The sequence below is a fragment of the Culex pipiens genome, chromosome 3 (assembly GCF_016801865.2).
Source record: "Culex pipiens pallens isolate TS chromosome 3, TS_CPP_V2, whole genome shotgun sequence".
In the NCBI taxonomy this organism is placed as follows: domain Eukaryota; kingdom Metazoa; phylum Arthropoda; class Insecta; order Diptera; family Culicidae; genus Culex; species Culex pipiens.
Window position 1 is genome coordinate 123346531 of NC_068939.1, and position 19353 is coordinate 123365883.

The window sequence follows — 19353 nt, forward strand, 5'->3', positions numbered from 1 at the left end:
GACGCGGGCAACGAGAAGCAGATAAGAGGAGTGTTTGATTGAGTTCAGCGAATTGAGCAATATAACGATAATATGCTTAACTCAATCAAAGATAAGATTGAACCAGTTTCGTTTGAATTATGGGGCATTTTCTTATCAATGTTTGAAGAGATGTATTCAATTTAGCTTATTATCAACAAACTGTGTCGTTCTCATTTTTTTGTTCGGATTTTCTTGTATACTTTTTGATCTAATGGTCTAGACACAGAGTAAGACAGAGTTCCCACTGCTTCTTGATTTTTGGTTCAACTTGGTGGTAAATCGCAGGTCATCGCACGCCTGCTACCAGCTAAACCTTATGGAGCCAAAAAATTAAATTACATTTCTTCAGACTGGTCACTCTGGGTTACTCTGTGGTCTAGATAAGATAAGCTATCGAATATTTCCAGAGTACTTTTTCAAAACATTGAATGCGCCATGGGATTCCTATGTACATTGGACCATTTGAAAAAGTAAGCGAGATTTGAAAATGAGCTAGTTTTAAACAACCGAACTACTTCCCGAACAAACGTTATACAAAATTATTTAGGAATAAAGTCCTATTGTAAAAGTGAATCAGCGCATTTTCCTCTTCAACTGGGCGGTTTTACAAAAAAGTCAGATAAAATGGAAACCTTATGAGCAACTTTCATGAAAAAGTTCATTTTATTTTTTTTATTATGAACATTTTGTTGTTCAGTTTCTAGGTGATGTCTACATACCACAATAGTTTTCCATTAAACTAAAATTAGATTTATTCATTACTGTTTTTTTCTTGATTGAATAGAAATGTGTAGATACCATACACTACAGCTTTGTCAAGATTTTCTTGCTCTTTGGAAACATCAAACGAATTATGAATCTTAAATACAATCGCAAACCTTTTTTTAATATTTTTAATTTTCATTTGAAAATGTACCCGTATATTGACAACTTGAATAATATTATTAAACTGAAACTATTCCTATATTTCCAACCTAAACTCTGCTGTAAAACTCGACCGTTCGGCTATGCTTCTCGTTTGCTTTTTTAACGTTTACATCCCTTTCATCGTAATTTCTCAAATTCAGCACAGTTCTAGCATCACTTAACTGGCGATAAGTAACACCGGACTCAAAACGGTTAATGTTAAGCTTCATCTTGACCAGATCATCGTAGCAAAGCACCATCTCGTAGCTTCCCCGATTGTCCTTCCTGGCGGTTCGCCCCTTGATCTGCGTCTCCTCCTTGATGTCCAGGGAGTAGAAGGTTTGAATGACGTGAACTCCGCCGTTCTTTTCCACCGCCACACTCGACTTGTAATCAACGCCACGACCCATCTCGCGAGTAGCCAGCGTAATGGTTCTGCTAACGCCCGATTCGGTGATGAACTTTTCCTTTTCGTCCGGGTGTGTGTTGATGGTTAGGACGTTCAGCCGATCAAACTGAGCCGCAAACTGCTGCCGGAAGGTGTTGATCGTTTCCTCCGTATCGAAAATCACCAGCACGGACCGTTTGCTTTTGATAATCGTGTTGATCTGGCTGAAGATGGTGTTCAACCAGTCGGTTGCAGTTTTGCAACATGTGACGTCCTTGCTTTCGTCGAACACAAGGTTGGAAGTTCCGAAGAAGGATGGCATCACTGAAAAGTAAGTTATTTTGTAGTACTCTTTGATCACCTTATTCTCGTATTGACTCAGGGTTGTGAGCGTTCCAGTAACGCCGAGAATCAAGGGGTAACTTTCTGGTAGTTTCGCGTACGAGGTACATCCCAAGTCAAGTACCAAATAGCCATAATTTGCCTTGCCTCGCTCAAAGTCCGATCCCTTGAGGCGGAAATAAACAAAAGTGTTGTAATAACCGCAGTACGAATCTTCCGAGTACATTCCAAATGAAGCTTTGAGGGAAATGTTTCCTTGTTCACTTAGTCTGAAATTTTTCAGAAAATAATCACTTTCCTTAAGCTTGTGAACAATTTCTGCGGTTTTGATCATAAGATTGATATGATTCGACACCAGCACCGCGTTGTCGTAAGATTTTTCGTTCATCTGATCCGAGTGTTCTTCCAACATTTGGTAGGTCCCTGGTCGATTCAACATTGTCCGGAATTCCACAACCTCTTTGCTGTTATTTGTACTGATAAAAGTATTGATCGCTTGCCGTAGAGCGGGAGTATTCGATGTGACAAGCCTCCAAATTTCCCTTTGAATTACGTCCAGTCCAGTAATCACCGGCATTGTACCGAGCGCGAATATTGCGCCGTACAGATTCTCGTTGAAAAATACATCTACCTCGTCAATGAGCAAAACTGGGTTCTGCAGGTTGGCAACTTGACTCGTTTCCTCTTTAAATGGTATTCCCAAGCATTTGTGAATGTAAGCCTTTGCATTTCCAGAAACTCTAAGAAATTCATCCGTAGCTGCCTCACCGAATGTTTTGTATGAAATCATCGAGCGTACCGAGAAGTAGTTGTAAAAGTCGTCAAAGTCCTGCTCGTCCCGGGAGGCCAGATACTCACTGTAGCATAGAATGAGAACGGAATGACCACACAGCGCCAGGGTACACGCTGCCATCCCGAGAACAAGTGACTTGCCCTGTCCGGTTAAAATTTGCGCGAGATGCTTCTGAACGCCTTGGCTGTTGTTGTCCGTTCCCAAAAGGCGCAAAACGCCGACAACCTGAATGCAATGTGGCTTAAGATATTGTCCCGTGCTGGCCACGTCCTTCGAGGCGTGTAACGCCCAAACTGCTCCCATTGCGGCCAGCACTTCCGGCAGAACATTCTGCTTGAACTCGAAGCTCCAACTCGATGTGAGTTGATGCCACGCGGAAGCTTTCAGGTCTTTGATGATTTTATCAATTTTACACTCAGTATTCATTTCCTTGTTCTGTCCCATGTATAGCTCGAATTGATTACAGTACTTGGCGTACGCTGCCCGTAGATATTCCTCATTGTAGTTACCCTGGTTACTGCTTCTGAAAAGATCCAGCGCGGTTTCGATGGTGATGGCGTTGAGGTTGCGAATGTACCAAAACGATTCCTTGATCAGGAAAGCTCTCTTCTTAAAGTCTTCGAACGAAGTGCTCTCGTTGGAGACGGTCTCGAAGGGTTTTGAGTTTTCTTGTAGAAACTGGTCATAGTCGATGTAATCGGGTTGCTCGCACAGATACAGAAGACAGCTCCTGATAGACGAAATCATTAGTGCAGAACTGTTGATTTGTTCCGATTCCGAGAGCTTCTCTCCTCCATGCCAATGTTGTTTGATCATCATATTGTAAATGGAGTTCAACAGTAACTTGATAGTTTCCAGTACATAATGGCGAGGCATCTCGTCGTCGTCTGAAAGTCCCAAGTAGAGCATAACAAATTTCTCAACCTTGACCACCCGGTAACACTTGTGTTCGCTGTCTTGCCATTTGTTGTCCACCAGCTCCAAAGCTCCTTTCTTCATAATGGTCTCGTAGATTTTTCCATTGTCTGGTCTCACATACCAATCCAGCTGGAGATCAAGCAGGTCCACTAGGAGTTCCTCAAACGCCCGACAGAAGTTTATTAGCTCAGTCAGGTCCACTCGCTTCTTCAGTGCCTCACTCACACACTGAAACAAAATGTTTTGCAACTCTGTTGCACGATCCTTGAAGTAGTCCTCGGAGAGTTTAGCAGCGATTCCGATTGCAAATTCACTGCGTTGCTTCCAGTACTGAGCAAACACTTCCACCTGATCGCGAAAGTCCAGGAAGGAGGCTTGACCTGCGCCTGTCGTTCGGCTCATTGAATCGATCTGACCAAGCAAAATGTCCCCATCCAAGGAGAACTTTGAGTTCAAGAACGGCCCGGCAAGCGCCACAAATCGTATGGTATTATGGCTGATGACGCGCAGTGATTCCATGAAGTCCATCGTTGACGCTCCCGATGCGGAAAGGTTCTTGTAGAGGGTCAACAACGACGAGCACAGGCGCTTGATGTTCTTATCCTTGGAAAAAACCTGTGTAAAAGTATCGTCCAGGAGGCACAACCATACGTGCAACTCAATTGGTAGTTGGGAGTCAATGTTCTCAAACGTTCGAAACTTATGAGTGAAATGTTTATGAACAGTTTGCTTTCCAGGTTCAAAGTGGTTGATCATGTTCAATATCATTCGTAGCTCACACTCTAAACATCTGTCGAGTAAGGATGGTGATGCTGTCTTCCAACAAACAGGACCACCGAGCATCCACTGGTCCGTATCGTACTGAACGTTGATTACGTTCTTAGCTTTAGGTTTGACGTCCTCCAGCACGTCCCACAAACTTTTGAACAGATAAAAATAAATCCGGTTCGTAATTGGTTCCACTCTTGTCGTACTACTCGGTTCCAAGTTCCTTATAATGGTGCAGTACTTTTTCATCAATTTCGGCCAAAAGGTCCGGAAAACATCATTGTCCAATGCGATTACTAAATCCGAAAAAAGTTTCCAATCCCCCTTGGTGACGAAGAACACGTTACTCTCCGGAAGATTCACCAAGACATCCTTCATTTTCGGTGGGCTTTGCTCCTGCAGCTTTTGCCGGTGAGTGGCTGCCCCCTGCCGGACAGTTTCCTCCAGAATATGAACCCAACCGTGCGGTCCTGACCCTCCTGTACGGTTGAACAACTTTCCGAATAATCCCTGTCGCTTTTCCATGTTTTCACCGACCTTCACATGATGGCTAATGGTTTCCTTGGTTTCATCCGAAATTGTACTACTTTGCACGATGAGTTTGAGTAGTTCCTTAGGATTAGTGTTTCGATTGAAGTTCCGAAGTAGCATTCCCAGGTGATACAAGTCCTGAGCACACAGTGGATTCTCAAATGAGTTGGTCGTCAACTCGGTCATGTGCGTTTCGAATTCCTTGCTGCCCTCCTCGACCATCCGCAAATCATCGTCTAGTAAAACTTTCGAAACACGCAAGTTCTGCTCCAGAATGGCTTTTGCTTGCTTGAAATCCGTCGCATGATCAAGCTCCGCGATTCTTTTGATGTGCACCTTGGCCACGTAATTGTTCGACGTGGACATTAGCCCATGCTTCCAATGCAGTACCACGTTGAGGTGCCCGTTGTGGAACGAACCCGAGTATGGCAAATCGTCAGCGCTGTTCGATCCATCCAATGGGTGCAGTTTAATGTGTTCGGTTCCATCGGCACTATACAGCTCTTTGGTTTGATGCAGACTGCCCGTGTTCGAACCATTAGTCAATTTTCCCTTTGGAGCCTGCGCTGGTGGTGGTGTTTCACGAGCCTCGTCATCGGTTTCATATGCCACGCACTGAGTGGAGGCATGTTGCGAACCTTTTGTTCCGTATACCGATTTTGGGGTCTCAATTGAATCATTGTAGTTACGGTCATCATCGCTTGAATCATCATCAGAGTCAGCACGCGGTGATAGCCTTACTATTCTACCCTGCAAATTAAGAAGAAAATATATGTTATCAAACGGGTCAGCTGGATTAGGTGATAGCCTGGTATAAGGCATAGAACACTAAATGCAGAGGCCAGTGAGCTTAAAAGAACAGTAGATTTATACTGAAAGAAGTGAAGGACATTTTTAGAAGACTGCCTCTCTGGCTTTAAGGTACAATTCTACCATTTGGATTTGTCGAAAAAAAAAAAGGATTATGAAAGAGTCACTCCCCTACTTTTTTTCTTAAAAATCTTATAACTTTTGGTAGACTTTACCAAATTGGATGCTTCCGGCTGCAAAAGATTCAGATTTGTCTATATTTCGAACTGTCGGATGGAGGACAAATATAGTCCACTTTCACCGGAGATATTCCGGATTCCGTTGGGGTACCTCGGCCCTCCTATAGAGCAATTCCAGCTCAAATCAGGTATTTTTCAGGTACTTTTGTACCCGACCAGGGATGGAATAATCGCAAAAAAATCAATTTCGCTTGCGAACTTTCTTCACCCGCGAAAGAGAGAGGTGGCAAATCACGCAAAAGAAAATCGCTCCCGAAATTCCCCAAGAAAATCAATCTCCACCTCCGTGTACGCACGAGTGCAAGCAGCAGTCAAGTGCTCAGTGCTCCATCGTTTTTTCGAAATTTTTCGCCGTAATTTACCGTGATAAGCCGCGAGTTTGCTCCAGCAGCATGCCAAGGGCCGGCCGTGGCCGTGGCAGTTCGAGTGCGGCCTCAAAAAACCCGCGAAGTTCGTCTACCGGCCGTGTGCAAAAAGGTAAACAAACCAACGCCGTGTCGACCGCCATCGCGCAGGGGAGAGTGAGCGCAGAAGGCATCGACAAAAAGTTACTACATCCCGGATATGTTCCGAGATCACCAGTGCGAACCCGTTCCGGTACCTCCGGTGCCACGACCAGTGGCACATCAACATCCGCCAACATCCCCATCAGGAACGAGTTCCAGATGCTGAGCGACGATGAAGAAAACAACAACAACAACACCGACGGTAGCAGCACTACCGACGACGACGACGACGATGATGGTCGTGCACGGAAAAAAGTGCCGACGTCAAAAAAGAACAACTCTCCAGCGGAACGTAGACCACCTCCAATTTTTGTTTTGGACACGTTGGCGGACGATGTTGACGAGTTGCTGGAAGGCCTCGGATATTGTCTGAAAATCGGTAAGTCGGCAGTGCAAGTGATTACACTGAGCAAAAAAGATTTCGACCTGGTGCTTGAAGAACTGAAGCGTAGCAACTTCAACTTCTACACATACGACCCAGAGAAGCCCCCTGTTAAGGTCGTCTTGCAGGGTTACCAAGACCGTCCGATCGCCGACCTGAAGCGACACCTCTCGAACGCCGGAATAAAACCGCGGGAGATTAAAGTGCTCTCGCGCAAGACAACGGTCACGGGTGTGCACACTCTGTACCTGTTGTACTTCGACCGCGGCACCGTCAAGATCCAAGACCTGCGGCGGACTAAAACATTGGACGGTTTTTGGGTAAACTGGCGGTTTTACTCCAAAAACCCGACGGACGTAGCGCAATGCCACCGTTGCCAGAAATTCGGCCACGGCTCGCGGAACTGCAACCTCCGGCCCCGCTGCGTGAAGTGCGGTGAATCACACCTCTCCGAGGCGTGCGCACTGCCACGAAAGGCGGACTTGGGGGACAAGGCAGAACAAACCAAGCCGCGCGTAAAGTGCGCGAACTGTGACGGCAACCATACCGGCAATTACCGCGGATGCGTCGCGCGCAAGGCCTACCTCGAGGAGCAGGAAAAGAGGAAGAAGAAAGCCCACCCTCCTCAGCGAAGTACGAGCGCAGCCGTTCCTGCAGCTGGACAGCCTACGGTTCCAGCGGACAACCCAGCGATCCCTCCTGGATGGGGGCGTTCGTTTACCAGCGTGGTCGCTGCCGGTAGCGGCGATGCGGCCCAGCAAGGAGTCACCGGGGAAGATCTCTTTACCCTGCCGGAGTTCTTTGCTCTCGCGGGGGAGATGATGACGCGGTTTCGGAGCTGCCGTAACAAGGCGGAGCAATTTCTGGCCCTCGGGGAGCTGATGATCAAGCACATCTATAATTGATTATTTTTGTCTGTGATCTAGTTTTAAGCTTTCTCTTTATCTAATCTTCCCATTGCACTTTCTGTAAGTTTTTTGAAAACTTTTTCTTACTCTTGTCAATTCCATAGTTATAAGTAATAATTTTTCGATTGAATTACGATGTAAAACACAGCTGAAAGGAACACCAAAACTCTGTTATATACCTAAATGAACTCATTGTAACTTGGATAATTCACAAATAAAACCGAATTGAATTGAATTGAAAATCAATCTGCAGATGATTTTTTGTGAATTTCCTTGTCAGCACCACTCAAACATATTTATTCACTTTGTTTAAACACATTGCCCATCTACAAAATGTGACAGGTCATTTTTCGACGTGTGAAGTTACACTTGCAAGTGTAGTAGTGAAAAAGATCTTCCGTCGAATAATCAAGATGATGATTTTTTTAGATTCCTTTTACCGATCTTTCGTGCGCGAGAGAGGAGAGCCATCCTCCCTTCGAATTTTTTCTCTTGATGAACGTCCAATGATTTTCTTTTGATGATGATTATTCCATCGCTGTACCCGACCCTCTCCGATTTCAATGAAACTTTATAGACATGTTTTCCTAGGCCTATATAAGCAATTTTTGTGTATATGGAGACAATAGTACTCGAAAATAACATTTGAGAAAGGCGTAAGGTATTTAAATATTTTTGTATTTTGTAATTTAAAAATTACTGTATCTCGAAGCCGTTGCGTCGCATCAAAAAGTGGTCAAAGACAAACTTGTAGGAAATTGGACGGGCTTTCTGAAAAAATACACTAAAACAAAAATACACGCCACATCTATAAGATTTTTTAATTTTTAAGTCTAAAACATAAATTTAAAGGTGATGTCACGATTTTTTTTCGTTCAAAATTTTTGAGGAAATAGCCTTAAATGTTACCAAAAGACTGACGAAAAATGTAGGATGGTATGTCTCTCCTAAAAAAATGCAAAAATCATTTACTAAAACTGTTTTTTTGACAAGTGGTCTAAACGTCAAAATTTTTAAAAACCAGTAGTGGGAATCGATTCTCGAGACAATTTCACATAAAAGTCTTCATATTGACCATTGTCCTATGTCCAATCCTTGGGAAGATACAGCGGTTTAAAAAATAAAAATGTTGAAAAAACTTTTTTTGGTGGTTTTTGGCAATTTCTATATGACAGACTTGGTTATTCAGTCTCGTACATATTTTTACCGGAAAGCTCGTCCAATTTCCCATAAGTTTGCCTTAAACAGCATTTTAATTGGATGTAAGGGCTTGCAGATATAAGCTTAATTACATTTCTAATAACTTAAAATAGAATATTTTTTTCAGTGTGGTAGAAACCAGGATAGTAAATTTGCTTACGTAAATATAAAAACGAAAAAAGCCCAAAAAGGCAAACTTATGGGAAATTGGACGAGCTTTCCGGTAAAAATATGTACGAGACTGAATAACCTAGTCTGTCATATAGAAATTACCAAAAACCACCAAAAAACGATTTTTCAACATTTTTATTTTTTAAACCGCTGTATCTTCCCAAGGATTGGACATAGGACAATGGTCAATATGGAGACTTTTATGTAAAATTGTCTGGAGAATCGATTCCCACTACTGGTTTTTAAAAATTTTGACGTTTAGACCACTTTTCAAAAAAATAGTTTTAGTAAATGATTTTTGTATTTTTTTAGGAGAGACATACCATCCTGCATTTTTCGTTAGTCTTTTGGTAACATTTAAGGCTATTTCCTCAAAAATTTTGAACGAAAAAAAATCGTGACATCACCTTTAAATTTAAGTTTTAGACTTGAAAATCAAAAATCTAATAGATGTGGCGTGTATTTTTGTTTTAGTGTATTTTTTTCAGAAAGCCCGTCCAATTTCCTACAAGTTTGTCTTTGACCACTTTTTGATACGACGCAACGGCTTCGAGATACAGTAATTTTTAAATTACAAAATACAAAAATATTTAAATACCTTACGCCTTTCTCAAATGTTATTTTCGAGTACTATTGTCTCCATATACACAAAAATGGCTTATATAGGCCTAGGATAACATGTCTACAAAGTTTCATTGAAATCGGAGAGGGTCGGGTACAAAAGTACCAGAAAAATACCTGATTTGAGCTGGAATTGCTCTATATGGGTATCTGATCAATATTACAAAAAACTTTTCGACAGAACAATGTCGGAAATAATACCAAACTTCAAGGAAGCATCCTAATACATCATCCTGTATAGATACAAGACTAGTCAAGACCTTCGGACACCGGAACAGGTTCCAACCGGAAACGGTTCACTGAGCTGATGTCGATTGGTGCCCAACTGGAACCGGCTCCGGTGCCCCGTAGGACTTAACCATGTCAATTATTTTTGCAGGATGATGTATTAGAATGATGCCTTGAAGTTTTGCATCATTTCCGGCATTGTTCTGTGAAAGAGTTTTTGTTATATTGACCAATAACCCATATTGTAGGGCCGATGTACCCCAACGGAATCCGGAATATCTCCGGTAAAAGTGGACCATATTTGTCCCCCATCTGACCTTAAAAATATAGACAAGTCTGGAGTTTTTGCAACCGGAAGCATTCAAATTGGTTAATTCTACCAAAAGTTATGAGATTTCTAAGAAAAAAAATAATGGTCAAACGACTACCCGAGCGTTTGAGTGTTAAATTGTGCGCTAAAATGATGTCTCAAAGCAGATGCTTTCATTGAAAACCGAAAATTTTAAACTTGATTTGAAAAAAAAAAAATGAATGCCCCCTAAAAAATGACTTGAAATATTGTAAAATCATTTCCGTTTTTTCACTAACTGCAACTGCTGCACTAAAAAATGACATGAAAATACCAAATTTTGGTATTAATTTGCAAATTACTGCGACCAAAATGTGCCCTTGGTTGCCCAGTTATAGATGGTAAAATACCATAAAATAATACCAATATCATGTGTATGCAAGACCACAGGAATAACAAAATCTGATGTTCCAAGGGCGTGGGAATACCAAGATATAAAACGATGGCAATACCAAGTTTTGGTATTCAAGCAATGATCAATGCAATGTTGTGAGGTTCGATTGAGGAGCTGGTCGAGTTCGAATCGTCGTCGCGCGCTCTTGCCTTGTAACTTTTTTTCAGTGATTAATTTCGGCCGAATTGCTTGGTGACACGGATTGATCGATTCGGGGTCACTCCGGGAACGTCGTGGTGATCGAAGATTTGTTGGCTACCGTTTCGTAGTTACGAAAATCGCGTTTTTAAATCGTGATAATTCGGCGATTTAGTTGCTTTTCTCCACGCGTTGCATTTGCATGGTGATAGTATTAGTGAAAAGAAATTGTGTCTCACGCACACCAAATCATGCTTGATTAAAAAGTCTCTGTGTTTGAAGAGAACCTCTCTGTTTGTGATCGACGGCACTTGGGTTGCATTAGTGTGTGTGGCCCGAAAAGGGTGGTAAATGGGAGCCTTTGTGATGAGGAGGCCGGAAGAAGACCGAAGATGCTTTTGTGCGGTTCTGCTTCTTACTGTGGTTCGTGTGTGCGCTTTTTGGCTCGCCGATGACATGGCTCGGCGGCGCGCTGTTGCTGGTGGAACGCCACGAAATCGGGTGAGCCAATTCCAATAGGAATTTGTTATGTGAATGTAGATGTGTGAGCGTGAGTGCATGAGTGCAGGGTTGACAGGTTGCCAGATATATCTGGGAATGCCAGATTTTTCAAGTGTCAGCCAGAATAAACATTCACATATATGTTGCCAGATTTTCACTTTTTGTCCATTTTGAGCAACTTTATGACTAAAATTGGCAAATTTAATTGAAATTAAAAAAATAGAATGTAGTTTTCTTTGATAAAATGTAAATTCAATATCGTTGAGCACATTAATCCAGTTGAAACGTCTGAATTCTACAAACTTTTGAATTAATTAATATCCTCCTTCCCCTACACCATTAAGAATTGTTAGATTTTCATCTTTCAGATTTTTCCAGATTTAGAATTGATACTTTGCTAGATTGTTTTAAATTTTGTCCTGGTAACCCTGCATGAGTGAATGAGATTGAGCCAAAACAACAATTACTGATCCACACAACCATGTTTGAATGTGGTTGTAGATGTTGTTTAGAAAGTGTTGCCAATTATCATTCAATGTAATATTATTATTATTATTTTTGTGATTATTTACTTATTTTATTTTTATTTTTAATAACATGTTTGTTCAAGGTTGTTATTTCAAGAAGCTTTTTTTAAGTTTTCTTTTTTATGTTGTTTCGGCTCATAAGTGAACGGTTGCGTGAGAAAATCTGATAATAACTCTAATTTTCAGCTTCAAGGTTAAATAAGTATACAAAACATCACGACGCAAATTTAATTGGCATCGCGTTCACGGATACTCAGCAACGTGTTTTTCGGAGCCGTTTATTTGATATTTAATTTCCATAAGTCCTTCTTTCATCATCGTTGATTGGAAGGCACGCCGCCGGTTTAGTTCGTTTAAGTTATTGTTTTAATTTCATTACAATCGGTGTCCTCTTTTCTTTTCATTTATATTCGTTTATCGTAATAATTTACTCTAACTGGCAGTTTTAGTATTAACTCAACAAACTATTGATTTTATGAAGAGTAAAGCGTCTTTTATTTACTATTTTTGAAATTTGTTCGCGCTATCTAATTTGTACAAACAGTAAAAATATACTAATAAGTCCAGCCCATAGCACTACTGCTCGGTTGGCACGCGTCCGATTAAAAAACTTTTTAAATAATCAATTATTTATCTTTCCGCAGCCGGCTGCCTAAGATTTAAAATGTTCAACCGATAAACAAAATGCTCATGGTCACATCACTGCCACTCGTGAATCCTGACCTCATACCCATCTACTAACCCCCTCAAAACTCATGTGATACTTTGTCGGAGAAGCAGTCGATTGGGCGGTCTCTATCACTCAAGTATCGGACTAACATTCCCATCCACTTCCCCGTGACTCTACCACTGGTCGTGGCCGGCGCCGGTATTGATCAGCATGATAGGGGCCTTTGAGAAGTTGTGAAGCGAGGAAAGATAGCACCCACTCATCTTCCACGGCTCGTGGATGTAACTTCTGGAGGTCCTGGTCAATAACGGAGTAGCAACTGCGGGTGGGCACCTATGCTTATGCTTATGCTTATGCTTCAAGCAATGATCAATGCAATGTTGTTTTTTTTCAAAAATCCAGAATAGCTCAACTTAGTATTGAAATGGTTTTATTTTGTGGTATTATTTTACCCTTGGAATAACATGGTTTGGTATTGTTGTGGTCTTCTACATACAATATTTTTGTATGAATTTGTGGTATTTAACCATCTATAGCTGGGCACACATTTTGGTGCCTGTTATTTGCAAAAGTAATACAAAAATGTTGTATTCCTGCTCGGGAAGGGAAGAAATAGAGCAATTCCAGCTCAAATCAGGAATCTTCCTGGTACTTTTGTACCCGACCCTCTCCGGTTTCAATGAATCTTTGTAGACATGTTATCGTAGGCCTATATAAGCCATTTTGATGTATATGGAGCCAATTGTACTCAAAAATGATATTTGAGAAATATGTGTGTTATTTAAATAGTTTTGTATTTTTTTATTTAAATATTGCTGTATCTCGAAGCCGTTGCATCGTATCAAATATTGGTTAAAGACAAACTTGTAGGAATTTGGACGGGCCTTCTGAAAAAAAAAATACGCTGAAAGAAAAATACACGCCAATGCTTTGAGATTTTTAAAATTTTTAGTTTAAAAAATAAATTCTTAGGTGACGTCACGATTTTTTTTTTCAAAGTTTTTGAGGAATTAGCCTAAAATGTTACAAAAGACTCACGAAAAATGCAGATGAACTCACGAAAAAAAAGCAAAAATCATTTACTGAAACTGTTTTTTTGAAAAGTGGTATAAACGTCTAAATTTTCAAAAACTGACAGTGGGAATCGATTTCCCAGACAATTTTACATACAAGAATATTGACCACTGTCCTATGTCCAATACTTGTGAAGATACAGCGGTTTTAAAATTAAAAATGCTGAAAAAAAAGGTTTTTTTTGTGGTTTTTGGCAATTTCTATATGCCAGACTTGATTTTTCAGTCGCAAAAATATTTTTACCGAAAAGCTCGTCAAATTTCTCATCAGTTTGCCTTTGACACCATTTCAATTCGATGTATGGGCTTACAGATATAGGCTTAATTACATTGCTCATAACTGAAAATATTGTATTTTTTTCAGTGTGGTAGATACCTGGATAGTAAATAAGCTTACGTAAATATTAAAACGAGTCAAATTGAAATGATGTCAAAGACAAACTTATGGGAAATTGGTCGAGCTTTCCGGTAAAAATATTTTCGAGACTGAAAAATCTAGTCTGTCATATAGAAATCGCCAAAAACCACCAAAAAACCTATTTTTTCAACATTTTTATTTTTAAAACCGCTGTATCTTCACAAGGATTGGACATAGGACAGTGGTCAATATGGAGACTTTTATGTAAAGATGTCTGAGAAATTGATTCCCTTTGTCGGTTTTGGAAAATTTTGAGGTTTAGACTTCTTTTCAAAAAAACAGTTTTAGTAAATAAGTTTTATATTTTTTTAGGAGAGACATACAATCCTATAATTTTCATAAGTCTTTTTGTAACATCTTAGGCTAATTCTTCAAAAATTTTGACCGAAAAAAAATCGTGACATCACATTAAAATTTAACTTTTAAACTTAAAAATTGAAAAATCTCATAGAAATGCCGTGTACGATGCGTTGGCTTTGAGATACGGTCATTTTTAAATTACAAAAAAACAATAATATTTAAATAACATACACCCTTCTCAAATGTCATTTTTGAGCACAATCGGCTCCATATAAACAAAAATGGCTTATATAGGCCTAGGGTAACATGTCTAAAAAGTTTAATTGAAATCGGAGAGGGTCGGGTACAAAAGTACCAGAAACATTCCCGATTTGAGCTGGAATTGCTCAATATAGCTTTTCTTGCCCAATTTCTATTATCGGCTTATCAGAACTTTGATCATGAATTACAGCATTCATAACGTGATTTTTAATCATTCAAAGTAACAAAGAGCACATCTAACAGTGAGCATGCAACTCTTTTTTGTGAAGTATCTTGTGTAGCCGCAAACTACGTCCAGGAAATCACCAACCACGTGGGAGTGGTCACGGAACGCGACGTGCATCTTGACTGTTCGCTTGCTGAGATGCAACTGGCCGACTGCGACTGTTTAAATGTAACAGTCATTAGCCACCAACGGCGCCCGCCATGTCAGTTTGTAGATCTCGATTTTAAGGGACGGGAATGTTAGTTAGCGCAGCTTGCTACTAGGGCAGCTGGTTTGCCCTGTGCTTACACCCCACAAGCGCCAGGACCCTGAAAATTTGTTAGTAAGGTTGGGTATTTGGTCAAGATTCACCATAGAAGATGATGATGCGACCCAAAATCAAAGTGTTTGTTTAATGCGTTTATGTATTAATCTCAAGGCAAAAAATCGGATGCTGCGGATGAGACAATTCCCGTTTAACTGTTGTTAAATTTTTAATGAAATGGTTTAATCTTAGACAGCCGGCTGTGGAAAGATTTAGCCAAATAATGTATATTTATAGAATGAGGTGTTAAACGCAATGCTGCAATGATAGCGTGGTCTGATTTTTTATTATAGGGTAGGGTAGTCATCAATGAGACACTTTTGGTTTTTAACATTCAACGATTTTTGTATTTTTTTCATCAGCATGTTTTAATGAGCTTTTTGTTGCATTTACTTTCTTTTAATGTGTTCTAACATTGACCAAAATATGAGATCGATATTACGTCTACAGCCCGAGATATTCAACTGTCTCATTGTAGACGCACTTGGCAGGAACAATGAGACAGCTGGGGAACAATGAGACACTATACGAAAATCAATAATTTTCTAGTAAAATGTCATATTTTTGTATTGTTTCGTTGCAGGTAACTTGCATTAATTATTCTAAAGCAATTTTGTCAACATGAAACTTCAATTAACAAAAGTTATACTAAAAAGTATTAAAATTTTGTAAAATCCATATATTTTTACTAAATAACTTTATATGTTTTGTTAAATGGAGTAAAATCTCAAAAAATATGCCAAAAATCACTTTCAATTCATGTTTTGAAAGAATTACTTAGATTTTGAAAAGATTATTGAAGAAAAATCGAAGTGTCTCATTGTTACCCATGGGCTGAAAGGAGTGGGGAACAATGAGACAGCCCTAGATTTTGGGTTTATTCTTAATTTTGGTCAAACCTAATGAAAGGACTTTGTAGCCCAACTCATTCCCTATGAAACGTCGAAAGAAATTTGAAGAAATGTTTGTTTTGGTGTTAATGGCAGCCTAGGAGCGAAAAAGTAATTTTTGTCCGTAATTTACTTTTACACCCCAGAATCAAACATTTATGAATAACTTTTCAAGGGAGTGCCCATAACCAAAGCCACTATTATGGCAGACGTATATCCTATAGACACACCTTTCCCCAAAATTTGAGCCTGATTGGTTGAAACTACTACTTGTGAGAGCAATTTTATCATTGTTCCCCGTGTCTCATTGATGACTACTCTACCCTACAATCATTTAATTCAGCGATTCTCAACGGGGGTACCGGGCCTACTTGATTTACATGGCAGGGGGTACCAGCCTAGAAGAAGGTTGAGAATCGCTGATTTAATTCATAAATTTATTACGGAATAAACGCGACGAAATCAACCGTCAACGTTCCTTCCGATCTTCTTTCTGTTAGCCAGAAAATGTATAGGTTTTCGATGCCTCTCAAGCTACGATGCTATGGAGAGGGCTTGACACACAAACACCCGACGTCGAGCCCTCCGAGCTACGGAGCTATGGAAAGGTCTTTTTCAACACAAAAAAACACTCGCGCATCACACAACGTTCTTGCTGAATCAAAATAACTTTGTTACTCGATAAACCTAACGAACTTAACCGTTAAAGTGCCTTCCAATCAGCAATGATGAAGAAAGGGCTTTAAGGGGTTACATACATGTAGAAAATATCAATATTTCATATTTCCGAATATTTATTAAATCTTTTAAAAAGATGATTTCCAAACACTCCAGAAAGTTTCATGAAGATATTTCATGATTTAAGTGAGTAGAAGACGATTTAAGTTTAAAGTTTTGCCATGCGCAAAGCGAACTGTCAAACTTTGTGAGCGTTTTTCTAGAAATACAGAGTTGATTTACGGGTGCCACGATATCTCGATATTGAATGGACCAAATTGGCTGAAATTTGGGATGAAGAATCTCAAGACATATTCCGTGTGCATGACGAAGCCCGATTTAGAAATTTTGCCTTTTTAAAAAATGCAAAAATCAAAAACTGATGATTTTTATATGAAAAACACAAAAATATTTTTTTCTTTTTTTTAAATAAGTTTTTTTGAAAATCAGCCTTCGTCATGCACACAGCACCGGTTTAATGAGTCTTCACCAAAATGTTGAGCTGATTTGGTCAAGGCAGTGCTTAGATATCGTGGCACCCGTTTTTTGAAACGACTAACTTCAAATAGCTTTATCTCGGCAATGATACAACCAAATGTCTTCAAACTTGTTTTGATAATATTTGAAAGTGTATATTTTAATGCCCAAAAAACAGATTCTAAATAAAATTAAGTGTGTGCTCCCACCAACCTCTGACTTTTTTGTCGATTTACATGTATGTAACCCCTTAATATATTAATTTATTTATATTTAAAAAATAAAATTGGAATTTCATGTTTTATATAAAACATATTTTGCAAATTATCTTTAAGCCACTACCGTCAACTAGGGAAATCGGGACTACAGTCTGAATAAGTAAATGAGATTTTAGAGCAACACATTTTGAAATCGATGTACTAATAGTTTTGTTTTGTTCCTGCTTTAACCGAAATCCATAAAAAAATATCAAAACATTATGCAAAAAAAAAAAAATGGCTTAAACAGCTGCTTTAATTCGTTCAATTTGTCCTGATTTGCTACAGGTGCCGGAGTTGGATGAAAAATAATTAAATATGATATTTTTTAATGTTTTAAATCATAAATATATGGAATTATAATACCAAATTATAGTTAAAAATAAATATAATTAAATAGAAAATATTTAAGCGCTAGGCATTTTGCGGATCTGTATAAAATAAAATTTTAACAATTTTCTCTAATAAGCAAAATTAATGCTGATATATGCCTTATGTAAATTTTAATGCTTCAAATTCTTATCGATTACTAAGTATTCCATTGTTAATCTATTTCCACAACCAAATCTGAATTTCCAGACCAAAATTAGTTTTTTTTTCCAATTTCGGGAATTCCCGGGACAAAATAACAAAAATTCCGGGATTCGGGAATTCCCGGTTTTGGAAAATTTCCGGGAGTTTTGTCCTGTGAATTCTCGGGATTTTTTAATTTACATTTATCTTTTTTACTGCCCACCATTGAAAAAACGGCTAATATCCACTTTTGGCAAAAACGAGATATTAGCACCAGGTGGTAGAGGATGTTCCAACGCATCTTCTGAAGCTTCAATTTCATTGAAATAATGTTTAGACTTGGCTGCCGATGCGAAAAACCAAACGGCTAATATGCCACTCTTATGGGAAATTGCCCTGACGGATATTTTGTGACAAACACTAAAACGCGTTTTTCTCGGAATACTTGATTTGGCATAATAGCCGAATTTTCAATTATGGGCAGTTTAGTTTATGTTTGTTTTTGGTAGTATTTGGCCTTTTATACCACCTCCTGTCATTACATTTTGCCTATCTAATTTTTTCATGTTTTTTGTCACTTCTTAAATTGTTTGCTTGTTATTTATGTTTATTTATGGCATCATAATCATTTAAATTGTAAAAAAAAGAGTAGAGGCACAGTCTGGCACTTTTCAAAACTTACTGCATATTTCATTATCTTAAAATAATAGTAAAATAGTAGTTTATGCAACAAGTTGCAAAAAGAGGATTTTTTCAGCACGAGTCGTACATTTATCCAACGAGGTTCACCGAGTTGGATAAATACGAAAAGTGCTGAAAAAATCAAGTTTTGCAACGAGTTCCATACAACATTTTTTGCTATTCCGAAAAACACCCATTGAGTGAAATTTTAAGTCAAATTTTCATGTATTTTGTCAATAAATCGTTTAAATCAAAAAAATGTTGAAAAGTGTTACTTTTCAAAAAAGTGCTGAAAAGTTCAACTTTTCAGCACCCATTTCAGTGCTGAAAAGTAGAACTTTTCAGCATTTATTTTGAAAAGTGTTGCTATTCGATTCTGTTATTTTTGGTACAGAAAAGTAGCCTATTTCGTTGTCCAAGAATGACAGGAAAAGTAAGTAGTTTCACGATGGAATTGCAAAAAAAAAACAGTTAAAATTTACCCCCTTAAAAAAACACATTTTTGAAAACATTGCCATAGTCAAATAAAACAAGTCACACTTTCAACCTTAAAATATTCTTAATTTTTAAGAGTTCTTGAAAAATTGATTTTTGGTTGTAGAGTGGTAAAGCCTCTTGTTTCGAAAAGCTTTTTTTTTTGGACTTAAACCAGAGTCGAGGGACATAAACTTTGATTTTAGCTTACTTACATGGGGCATTTTGGCACGATACTTCACTATTAACACTTTTTACACGAATCTTTCCACTGTGGGCTCAGTGACCAGACAGACACGAAATATGACCCAACTGGGGTTTATATAGTGAGTGCTGCACTGCGCTACCTAATGTCTTATATAAACGCGCCTGAAAAGGTGGTTTCTTTACTGATAAACTGATAAACCGCTAAAAGCCAGTTTTTAAGAAGTTCTGCAGAAATCAACTGATA

At 39.0% G+C, this 19353-nt stretch overlaps 1 protein-coding gene across 1 annotated transcript; it reads right to left on the reverse strand.

Moving 5' to 3' along the window:
- Nucleotides 1–646: 646 nt before the first annotated feature.
- On the reverse strand, nt 647–19244 carry LOC120412979 (uncharacterized). Its single transcript, XM_039573629.2, has 2 exons — nt 19118–19244; nt 647–5417 (listed from the first exon to the last, which is right to left on the reverse strand). The coding sequence occupies exons 1-2, from the start codon at nt 19124–19126 to the stop codon at nt 996–998; spliced, it is 4431 nt and encodes a 1476-aa protein (XP_039429563.1). The 5' UTR covers nt 19127–19244; the 3' UTR covers nt 647–995.
- Between the last annotated feature and the right edge of the window lie 109 nt (nt 19245–19353).